Here is a 12,521-nt window from a genome sequence, read left to right on the forward strand (position 1 = left end):
TGATTGGAGTGTTCCCATCACATTTTTTTTTAATATTAAAAAAAACACTTCACATATAACTTGATAAGAATGAAACGACAGTTTGATGAGTCCTTGTGTGAAACAGTCTTAAGAAAACTACCTGCTGGTGTTTTGAAGATATCCGAGTCCTTTGGAGGCTCAGCCACAGGTTTACTCTCTTCCTCTGTTTTATCTAAGTTCACCCATTTCTCGTTGTCCTTGTCCCATACAATCTGTTCAAATAAGAATTCATTACAATTTATACAGACAACAGTTCACAAATGTTAGAAATACCAACTGTTCATCCTAAATATTTAATATTTAATCTTTATTCATATACTGCAAAAACAACATATATTTGTGTGTGATTAATTTTGGTCTATTTCATGAGACATTAATTTGAATTTGTGAAAATAAAAGGGCTCAAAAAAGATTCAACTACGAGCACAGACGAGCATTATACCTGTCAATTGCGAAATCAATCGTTGTGAAATTATCCCTGAACAAGAAAATGCAAAATGAAGTTACTGTGAAAATAAGCTGGTCAACAGTACAGGTTGAGTATTGCCTTGAAACAAGAGTTTCATACTTATAACAGTACCAATGAATGTTTCATTATGACGTTTTGAATACCAGACAGATGAACCGTGTCTATATTGACAGTATTTTAACACTCACGCTGGGTTTACTGTCATCTGGTAGCTTCATCTCATTCTTTGGCTTGGGTAAGAGTTTACTGAACCAGCCTCCTAAACGACTTCCCTGCTGAAAAACACAATACAAGTCACAGGGTTAATGTCATGGATAAAACAAAATGTAGTTCTTAATCAAAATCAATAAAACAATTTCATAAAAAACACTCGCTTATTGATAATTTCTATTTTCTTGTACATTGAAAATTTTAAAAATGTTCAAATGATACTTTAAACTGGATTTTTATTTGGTTACTGTGTCATTCATATCACACACAATTACACAGATTTTATATTATGATACAGACAAAAAGCATACAAAATATTAATACCTGCTTGTACATGTAAGTTACATTTATAAAACAGAAAAAAAAACTTTGACTGTCAGAATGGACTAATTTACATAGTAATCAACTATAACCTGTAATACCTTTTTGGATGAATCCGTTTTGGCTGGAGGTGGTGGCATTTTATCTTTGTCCTCAGCTGTACTTTCTCCAGGGTATGTGGTTTTATTCATACTCCCTTGACTAGTTTCTGATGTGGTGCGCTTCCTGAGCCGCGGCGCCACAATCTGTGAGAAAGAAAGTATAATATTTATATCAAGTGAGATACACAATACAGTAAAAGTAAGCCTTTGTCACCTGTACCATCAGTAGTGCAGAGATATTAAAGAGACCACAGTGACTGCATGGTTCATTTAATAGAATCATGAATGACTTCGAGCACCATTTATCTAGCACTATTTAGTCTATACTTTAATATTTTCATGTTTAAATTTTTGTTTTTCTGGTACACATCTTAATTTTGAATTTTTTAATTAAAAAAGGAAAGCCCAAGTTTGAAATAAGTAGATTGTGAGGTTAAGCAGTGAGTATAAAATGGTTAAGAATCCTACATTTCTAATGGTAAAGGGAGGCATTATTCTTGAGGAAAATTCTTGTTACAATTGGTAAAATTTTGGATCTATGCATGATGAGCATCACTGCTTCCTTTGCAGCTCAAAGCTTAAATATTGTGTCATAATAGCCTTTTTACCAAAAATGTCTGTGGTTTTCCAAGATAAAAGTGAGGTTGCAAAAATTTCACTCATCAAAAAATATATACAGATATAAATCACATGTTCTCTAAATAGACTTAGAACCATATATTGCAAAGTTTACTTAGTTGAATTTTCCTATTAACATTCAAATTATTTTAACTGGCTATACAATATCTAAAACAAATTATGATAAAATTTAATATTGCTAGGAAAGGTATCAAGATTATGTACAGTCAGGTGTAACATACTTTCTGAGTTGTGGCTGCCCCAAAATAATCAAAGTTTGTCTGTTGTTCATGGCTTTGTGCATCCTCTTCTGTATCTAGACTACTCTCGGAGGCAATGCTCTGTCGCTGCGAAGATTGTCCCGTGTGGGAGTAGGTGTTGGGGTCATAGGTTTGGGGTACCGTGTTGTGTGTGTAGGAATTCTGATCCTGTACACCTCCACCTACAACAGGTATAAGGTTTAACATGCAACTAGGATACAAAATTAATACACAGGCAATTCTTCAAGTGAAATCCACATGAATTTCATATGCACTGGGGGAAAAAGTGAATTTCACATGTGGGGCAGGACTTCTAATGTTAGACGCGACTAATCGCCACGCTCATACTATTATCCCATTCAATTTGTGCTTATAGTGATCAAAGGAATTTCCTCTGTTTGTAGTAATACACTGTTGCCTTTCAAAGTAATCCCACCTCGACAGTAAGTTATATTATATATAGAGCAGTCATTTTGACAGTCTAATATTTTGATAATGAATCAGAAAAAAATTGCAGTATTTGAATGAAAAAGAAAGCTTAGCAAATTAAGCCATCAAAAACTTGCTTATGTGATAGCCCTCTAAAGATCTTATTCTGTTATCGGCATCACCTTTACCAACACCTGTACAGTCAGTGTGTAAGTCAGATTATCAGTACCACTTACCCATATAAGTGCCCTCAGACTGTGCCATGCTATTATCAGCCCCAGCAGTGTACCCTTGGTATTGGTTGGCGAGGTCTGTGGACTCGGTCTGATGACCTGAATCACCTTGCTGAGCGTCTGTATTGCTTGGATTATAGGCTGAAATAATTCATTACATAATCATGTAAAACACCGAGTTTACATTTTTCTAATATTAACACTTAACATTAATATCCATATACAAGGTACATGTTATGTTACCACACAAGGTGATCTCAGATTTGATATCTTTCATATTAAATAATTTCATAATTTTTTTTTTTTTTTTTTTTTAATTTTCATTTTTTTTATTTTTTAATAATTCTACATCATTTCGCTTCATATTCTTTTGATAAATCTCCACCACAATTAATTCAGGTACATTCATCCTTCATTATGTAGAATGCTTATCAAAATGTAAACAATATTATAGAAATTTAAAATTTTAATCTGTATCACAACACAATCCAATGAGAAGGAGTTTTGTGATTTTAAGGTGTATACTTACGTTGTTGATAATAGTTGTTGTAGTTGTTGTGTTGATCCTGGTTATACTGTTGTTGGTTGTTGTACTGTTGTTGTTGTTCTGTGTACTGCTGTTCTGTATACTGTTGCTGTGTCTGCTGTTCTCCTTGTGTCACCTCCTGTGTTTGCTGCTGACCGTAGTTGTAGTTATACTGTTGATATCCAGTCTGACCAGCAGACTGACCGTCCACTTCACTTTGCGACTGGTCGCTGTAAGCTTGCTGTTGGTTATAACCAGTCTGGTAGTTAAAGTCCATCTGTCCTTGACCCATTAATTCTGACCCCGTATGTGTGAGACCAGCGACCTCGGCACTCTCACTACTCGCCCGCGTCCCGCCATACCCCATAGGGGTGACACTTCCAGACATTGGCCTTATGGAACCATCCTGGAAACAAAAAAAAACACATTGGTACCAACTTAATGATTCATTACTTCACAAATGCTTTTACATTTATTTTAAAATGAGTTGCTCGTGTTGGTCCTATATTGCCATATTCTCAAAACTAAAGTAAAAACTTTTGTTTTTTTTTAATATCCAATGGTTTAAAATATCTGCTTTATTCAAATTAACACTGAATTCCTGCGAAAGTTGGAAATTCTTGACAAATAATTAATTTCAACATTAAAATACTGTAACAATTATATTTTACATGCAGATAGATTTAAAGACTATCAAAATATTCCATGTTTGGCTATTTTAGCCATATTTTAAATTGCAGAATTTCAGGAGTTTAAAGTGAATGTGTCATCAGCTAAAATTTATAATACATACCATGAAACCTTGTGAGATCTTTTGTAACTGAAGAAGCCAAGTCTGGTCCTGGTCCTCAGATGTATGCATTCTTTGTGGGTCAAAGTGCTTCAACCGATCTGCCATCTATAGGAACAAAAATATTTTCCTAGAATAAAGTTTATCTCTTTCAATTCTGATTATTTTCTAAAAAAGTTGCAGACTTCATAAATCCAATCTGCCATCTATATGACATGGATCATAATTATTGGCTAGAATTAAGTTTATTTCTTTCATTTCTGACCATTTTCTTAAAATGTTGCAAAATTCATAAATTCTGAAACTCATATAATGTTTGCTTTACTTTGTTCATTTTTAATCTGACCAAATTTTGACATAAACACGTTATTCTATCTTGTTAGACTATGGACCAATGATATTTTTTTCATTTTTATAAATAAGAAAGCCAAAGCTATGAAATAACTTACGTTATAAACTGATTTGACTAGAGTTGATTGGAAGAAAGCTGGAGCACGCTGAATATATCGTGAAATAACTTCCAAATATTGCAGAGCCTGTAAAAGATGGAAAATACAATGACATTACACTACATGAAGAATTGACTCAACTTTATGTCATTTGAACAATGTTAAAATAGTTACAAATTAATGTAGACCGACGTTTATGATATTATTTTAGTTAATGTATAACAGTAAGACTTGTTACCATGAACTTATTACTACCAAAATACTTAAAATATTTTTTTCACTAAAGGATACCATCTCCATTGCATAAGATTTCTCCAATAATTGAACTACCATTATTTTTATATTTATTTTACCTAATAATCATCGATTTGTAACTAGTTTTAGCTATTAGAGATTTTAATTGCTCTGTCATCCCATACAGTGATGTTGTCAATATGTGCAGCATTACCATAATGTTCACTGTAGAATAAAGTTTTTAATTCTTACACTATAATAGTCAGCGGACCTGTGATCAGGCCACTGATCCCGGTCAAACTAGATTAATCATACAGTTCAATTGCTTACCTCTTGGGGAAATCCATTTTCAGCTAGTCTACAGGCATATAAAAACTTGAAGTACTGAAATATATATATAAAAAAAAAAATAAGAAAAATGATCAAAAAAGTTAAAATGACTGGAATAAAATTATTATTAGATTTATGATGAGTTCATAAAACGTTTTCCTGATAGAATGTTTTTTTTTTTTTTTTAATTCTAACATTATACATACATAGAATTTCAAACATTCATAATTTTATAACTGAAAAGCAGACTTAAGACATTATCAACTATTAAGTAAAATACATATTGGAATAATTGTTCAAACAATATCATCAACATTTTGCAAATAGAAATTATTCAGCATGAATGATTTAAATAGTTAACACAATTAATTAAATCTCTGTTTTGTTCTGTTTTGTTACCTGGAAATTAGATAGAATAGGAGGGTTCCCTAATGACATTTCCTGGAAATTAGATAGAAAGTAGGAGGGTTCCCTAATGACATTATAGATAGAAATAGGGGATGAAAGAGGAGGGCTAATGATATGATTTACCTAATGAATACTTCCCTGGAAATTAGATAGAAAGTAGGAGGGGTTCCCTAATGACATATTTACCTGGAAATTAGATAGAAAGTAGGAGGGGTTCCTAATGACATATTCCTGGAATTAGAGGTGGATAGAAAGTAGGAGGGGTTCCCTAATGACATACTTCCCTGGAAATTAGATAGAAAGTAGGAGGGTTCCCTAATAACATATTTACCTGGAAATTAGATAGAAAGTAGGAGGGGTTCCCTAATGACATATTTACCTGGAAATTAGATAGGAAGTAGGAGGATAGAAAAGAGGAGGGGTTCCCTGATGACATATTTCCCTGGAAATTAGATAGGAAGTAGGAGGGGTCCATAAAATTACCTGGAAATTAGATAGAAAGTAGGAGGGGTTCCCTAATGACATATTTACCTGGAAATTAGATAGGAAGTAGGAGGATATGAAGTAGGAGGGGTTCCCTAATGACATACTTCCCTGGAAATTAGATAGGAAGTAGGGGGTCCTATATTACAAGATAGAAAGTAGGAGGGGTTCCCTAATGACATATTTACCTGGAAATTAGATAGGAAGTCAGACGGGAAATTAGATAGGAAGTAGGAGGGAAGTAGGGGGTTCCCTAATGACATATTACCTGGAAATTAGATAGAAAGTAGGAGGGGTTCCCTAATGACATATTTACCTGGAAATTAGATAGAAAGTAGGAGGGGTTCCCTAATGACATATTTACCTGGAAATTAGATAGAAAGTAGGAGGGGTTCCCTAATGACATACTTCCTGGAAGATTAGATAGGAAGTAGGAGGGGTTCCCTAATGACATATTCCCTGGAAATTGAAGATAGAAAGTAGGAGGGGTTCCCTAATGACATATTTACCTGGAAATTAGATAGAAAGTAGGAGGGGTTCCCTAATGACATATTTACCTGGAAATTAGATAGAAAGTAGGAGGGGTTCCCTAATGACATATTTACCTGGAAATTAGATAGAAAGTAGGAGGGTTCCCTAATGACATATTTACCTGGAAATTAGATAGAAAGTAGGAGGGGTTCCCTAATGACATATTTACCTGGAAATTAGATAGAAAGTAGGAGGGGTTCCCTAATGACATATTTACCTGGAAATTAGATAGAAAGTAGGAGGGGTTCCCTAATGACATATTTACCTGGAAATTAGATAGAAAGTAGGAGGGGTTCCCTAATGACATATTTACCTGGAAATTAGATAGAAAGTAGGAGGGGTTCCCTAATGACATATTTACCTGGAAATTAGATAGAAAGTAGGAGGGGTTCCATAATGACATATTTACCTGGAAATTAGATAGAAAGAAGGAGGGGTTCCCTAATGACATGGCATACTCATAAATCTCTGTACACTGGATGGCTTCATTGGTAATGAATTCCTCCAAAGGCAGACTGTTATAAAATAGATAAAATTCATCAATTATTATTCATATTATGTTAAAAGCCTGTAAAAATAATATATATATAGTATCTGATATAATTTTCCATCTTTAATTAAAAAACCTATTAAAATAATATAACTGATGATCTTATCATATCATAATATTTTCTGCTTTTAATTAACACCCTTTTAAGATAATATATTTATAATATCTGATAATATTTTCAATTTTTTTATTAAAAGCACATGAAAATAATATATTTAATATTTCATAATATCATACTATTTTCCACTTTTGATTAACAACCTATAAAAATAATATATGTATGATATCTAATTATATTTTCTATTTTGAATTAACAGTCTATAAAGAATTACAAACTTATAATATCTGAAAATATTTTCTACTTCAAATTCACAGCCTATGGAGACTCGCATGCATGCTTGTTAAACAGTAATGAATCCTTATTCAAAGAAAATAATTTCATGGACATGAAAATTTTTATTATTTCTCATTAAATCATATTTCATTCAAAAGCCATACCTTTAAAAATACTATCTATATTAAAACTATTAATACTTAAAGAACACAAAATCATAAATAACGAAAATGAATAATTTATATATCTCTATAGACATTTTTGTCAGGACAATAGAAATTCTCAATTTTCAAATTGTATCTTCATATTAGTTTGTTTGTTTGTTTGATTAATCAACGTCCTATTAACAGCTATGGTCATGTAAGGACAGCCTCCCATGTATGCGATGTGTTGCGTGTATGTTGTGCGAGGTGTATCTCCATATATATACCTGTGATTGTTTCCAATAAGCACCAGTTTAGAAGTCTTTTTGTAATAAGAGCCAAACGAAGCCTGTGCCATCATATAGCAAAAATGACTCGCATATAAAAACCCCTTAGATGCTGAAATAACATAAAACATGTATCAATTACAATATAAGGAGAGAATGTGTATTAGGCTTAGCCTTTTACTGAATAATATTGACTCAATATCACTTTATATGTCAATGAAATTTATTGCAATGAATTTACAATATACTCATTAAATGAAAGTGATTAATTATAAAGTTAAGAAGATCACCTTTCTGTATGCATATTTTAACACTAGAGTTATCCGCTCTTGTGGGTTGGTATTAATGGTTTTGAGCTTACCACCACCACCATTTTCACAGAAAACAACAACATTATTAAATGAAACTTCAAATGTAAATTACTATCAATACCTACCAGCAAGGGTAGATAACTCTAATATGCAAAAATGGATAGCATGCATTAAGTTTTTCTATCGGAATTTCCATAAAAACTAATCCTACCTAATGTGTCCCCCATGGACATGATACTTTTCTTATCCAGATCAGGTTTACTGCCCTGGTTTGACAGAATCATCGCCAGATGTGGTCTCCAGTCTCCCCATCGGTCATTAGCGATACTCTGTCCAAAATAAACATCATATATATATATAACTTCCATAAATGGATGCTTAATATGGAATTTAAGTGAATAATTGACAGCTAAAGAAATATACAGCACATACATTAAACTGTATCTGCATCATTTATCATCATTTCTTATTAACATCAAACAATCATTCACAAGTTCATTTTCTTATTTTTTTCAACAACTCAATCTATAAAGTCACAATGGAAATCTTGCAAGATGATATTTGGTCAGTTCTTAACTGTAAAACGAGTTATATAAATTCAAACCTGTCTACCCAAGGGACAGAGGAAAAATGATCTTTATTATCAGGTTGTGACTTTATATATAAATTGAATTGTGTATTGAATCGAAGTTGGTCATTTTGAATTCTAGAAAAAATGGTCTTACTAAGCAGGTGGTCTTTATAAAGAGGTGGTCGATAAGGCAGGTTTCAATGTACCACAACAGTGACATCTCTGTATAAAATCGTTTTTGGATGATTTCTGTAAGTCTAATTTCTGGTATTTGTGGTATTGTTTTTGCATATTACAGAGTTATCTACCCTTGTGGGTAGATAATGATTGCGCCGTCATGTGTTTACGAGCTTAACGTCAAACTTTTCCGAGAAAACAATGTGAATTTTGCTCACAAAATAATGACGTCACAATGGATACCTATCCGCAAGGGAGGTAACTCTGTAATATGCAAAGACGGAATACTAACCGTGACGGCGGCTGGTTGTCTCCCCGACATCAGCTGATATAAGGTCTGTAAGGGATCGTTCATCTTCATGGCCGTGTTGGCGAACCTAATCATGACGTTTGCGTGGGTACGGCTGTCCATCTTACTGGCCAAGAACAGTGCATGTCCCCATAGATTTCTCTTCATAGCGCACTCTAATGCATCCTGTTTGAAAATTTAAATTAAATTCAATACGTACTGATACATGTACCTGTCCACAAGAGAGATAATTTTGTAATATGCAAAGATAGAATATCATTTGGTAGGATAAATGTTATTTGAAGCTGACGTACGATATATATACTTTGACACAGCTGACTTTATTTTCAAAACATCGATAACAGACTTCTAATCCTTTGACAACATTTTATGATACAAAATTTTTCCATATGCATTAGAAAACTGTATCAAAAATTTTAATGATTCCAAAGTATTACCTTTTTACGCCCGTAAAGCAGCAGATGTCGGAAGCGGTCTGTGGCCTCCTCTCTGGACCGACCCCTGTTGATGACTGAGCGGTCAATTACAGACATAGTGGACGCATTGACCTCTGTAGTTTCGTCCAGCTCTTGGTCAAGATTGTCCATACTCTGTGAAATCTTCAGTCCAATCATACTGTATTCTGCTGTGGTAGGCTCATGTCCATCTAACAATAGTTCAGCTATATCTGTTCCCATCACAGTCTGAAACAAAATAATTTTGTAAATCAGCAATTTTATTTCCATAAAACTCCTAAAAACACGTAATTGATAAGACTAATAGAATCTTCACCCCTTCAAGAGTAAGACAGGGAAATCTCAATCTGAAGGGTAAGATTCTTCAGTTGTTAAACACAGGGCTTGCTGCGTTTTTGAAAGTTGAAGAATTTTACCCGAGAGTTGAGTATCACCATCTTTCTCTAACTCTTATTGCTTTCTGATTCATTTATTACTGACATAATAATGTTGATGTGTTGAATAGGAGTGCTACATTTTGTATTAGTTCTGTGTGGGTAGGCCGCCGTGCCCTTGGTAAGGCAAAGGATTGGATAAAATTCTTATCACACAACTCCACATTGCTGACACATAGCTGCTCTCAATACATAATTTATATTCCTATTCTATGCATGTATTCTCTATTTACATATTACAGAATTATATGCCCCAGTGTGTAGGTTCATTTTTCAAAAGTGAAAAGAAGGCATATCCACTCACAAAAAAAATGCCGTCACTATTGATAGTTATCTACACTAGGGTATATTACTTAGTAATATACAAATAAAGGAATGTACAATTCTTGTTCAAGAAATAAACTTAAGAAGAAGACAGTAGGCTTTCCTTACCCCGTTTTGTTTGATAAGTAATTCTAGAAGTTTCCAGATGAGTTCTGCGGACTCACGGTCGATCATGTTAATATTCTCTGCACATGCCCTAGCCTTTCGTTGGCAGAATGACAACACATCATTCTTGTGGGTGTCCCCTCTGTTGATGAAAATGTAAACAGTCAAAATGTTGCAGACACACTGATACATGTGTAAATATCGGAAATATGGTTTTACACTGGTATCTCATATAACAAGTAGTCATTCTTAAGTTTTCACATCAAGTCATTTTTTTAAAGTTTCCTATAATACACACCAAATTTACAGTAACACAAAAATTCTGAAAATAAGAAAGGAGTACTACGGTAAACCTCCGGTTAATTCGAACTGCCGGATAGTTCGAACACACAATTTTTTCCAGAAAAACGGTAATTTTTTAGCTAGTGATAGTTCGAACACTGACTTTTTATAATCAATCCTATTTCGGATAGTTCGAACAAGTCAAATTATGGACGTAAATGTAAGATTTTTGTCAGCAAATCGACGCAATGGGGTCCCTAAAAATGGCGATATATTTTTAATATTGCAACAGTTTTGACGTTTGGAATAAAGATTGTATAAATGATCATTATAATGACCATACGACAGATAAGTAATGAACATTTTAAGCCATAAATAAAAATTATTCATGCCGATATATCGTACACAAAGCAGCAAGGCCAAATGTTTAATTTTAGGCCCCGACAATGTATATTTAAATTCGCTGTACCTGATGGAAACACGTGGAAGAAATTGCCAATGTTTGTTAAGTCCAATCTAGATACGGATATCAGTTTAAGTCGACATTAAAATATGCATTCAATCTATCTTTAATCAGCCAATCAAGGTGTTAAATTACCTGTAAACACGTGCCTCACACTGGCTTGGACAGGCCAGTTACGAGGTGTCACAGCGAGCATCAAAAGCCAGCCGCTGGGTCACAGCAAGTGATGATTGTGATTACATATTCAGCTCCAGCCAAAAACAATCCACGTGTTGGGTAATTGAACAATAGATTCATAGCTTTTCATCAGGTTAAAACTAGTTACGTTATTTTAGAAGCAGACAATATGCAATCGGGTTTTGGACAATCTGACAGTCACAGTACTAGTGCAATTGTGACCTAATTTTACGAAATGAATGTAACAAATATTTTCAACAGCAGTTTCGTAAATGCAACCGGATTTTCTTTAACTAAAAAAGTTAATAAATAAATTTACGTTTGTTACGAAATATAACAAAGATCTAACTAGATTTTCTGTGGTTTAAATAAAGTTTCTATCTCAGTTAACGGACGTCGATATAAATTATAGGCCGCGATCGTGAACGGTGCTGTATGGGGCCTTGTCCACGTGCACATAAGCATGCGGCTTCTGCTACGCAATTAATTATAAATTCACCAATTAAATGCTCATGTTCACGAGAAAATGATTGAATATAATATCTTCAGGAAACTAAATACTTTCCCTATAGATTTTCTGCCTTACATTGCTTATGCCAGGTACATCCGTACTCAAAACTGGTTTTTACCGATTTCAACTCGGATAGTTCGAACTCACGATTTTTTCCTGAAGCTTAATTTCGGATAATTCGAACTGGTCCATCATTATTTATTTAATTTTGTTCGAACTAACAGAAGGTTTACCGTAATTTCCATTTTAAAATCAGATCTGGAACAATAAGAAACAGTAAGAGCTTATAGCCCAATCAGAAATATATTTCATTTTAATTAACATCTAAAAACCTGAGATATTAAGAGAATTCAGCTTTTTACAGGGTTTGGAAAGAAGAACGTACCTGATCACAGGGCCTGGGAAGGATTTTAATTCCTCGTTTTCCATATTTTCCTGTAACAAGTCATCCACCTCGTGGATCTCCACCGTAGCAGGCTGGCCATACTTCGGGTTATTAGGAAGGACCTTCACCAGCTGACCACCAGGGCCAAAACAGACCTTCATGTGGGGAATGGTGTGTTTCTTTGGTGTTATCCTGCCCGGTTTCATCTCTGTCAAACAAATTTAACAACATCACTACATGGCCAAGAATTTGAAGGAGACTGCTTCACTAACCTTCATTTTATAACTCA

General features: G+C 33.8%; 1 protein-coding gene across 5 annotated transcripts in view; it reads right to left on the reverse strand.

The window, feature by feature from the left end:
- LOC138321404 (protein transport protein Sec16A-like) overlaps nt 1–12,521 on the reverse strand; it is a 39,239-nt gene that overhangs the window by 14,644 nt on the left and 12,074 nt on the right. For all 5 annotated transcript variants that reach the window (XM_069265075.1, XM_069265072.1, XM_069265074.1 and 2 more), the window contains 16 exons: nt 12,233–12,440; nt 10,418–10,556; nt 9,534–9,779; nt 9,079–9,261; nt 8,250–8,367; nt 7,728–7,839; nt 6,823–6,928; nt 4,992–5,045; nt 4,428–4,514; nt 3,982–4,086; nt 3,192–3,594; nt 2,666–2,803; nt 1,983–2,182; nt 1,123–1,266; nt 679–765; nt 122–233 (listed from right to left, as the gene is read on the reverse strand). In XM_069265075.1, the coding sequence (XP_069121176.1) occupies nt 122–233; nt 679–765; nt 1,123–1,266; nt 1,983–2,182; nt 2,666–2,803; nt 3,192–3,594; nt 3,982–4,086; nt 4,428–4,514; nt 4,992–5,045; nt 6,823–6,928; nt 7,728–7,839; nt 8,250–8,367; nt 9,079–9,261; nt 9,534–9,779; nt 10,418–10,556; nt 12,233–12,440 (2,442 nt within the window). The remainder of the gene's footprint in view (nt 1–121; nt 234–678; nt 766–1,122; nt 1,267–1,982; nt 2,183–2,665; nt 2,804–3,191; nt 3,595–3,981; nt 4,087–4,427; nt 4,515–4,991; nt 5,046–6,822; nt 6,929–7,727; nt 7,840–8,249; nt 8,368–9,078; nt 9,262–9,533; nt 9,780–10,417; nt 10,557–12,232; nt 12,441–12,521) is intronic.

Source organism: Argopecten irradians, chromosome 4 (assembly GCF_041381155.1).
Source record: "Argopecten irradians isolate NY chromosome 4, Ai_NY, whole genome shotgun sequence".
Taxonomy (NCBI): Eukaryota; Metazoa; Mollusca; class Bivalvia; order Pectinida; family Pectinidae; genus Argopecten; species Argopecten irradians.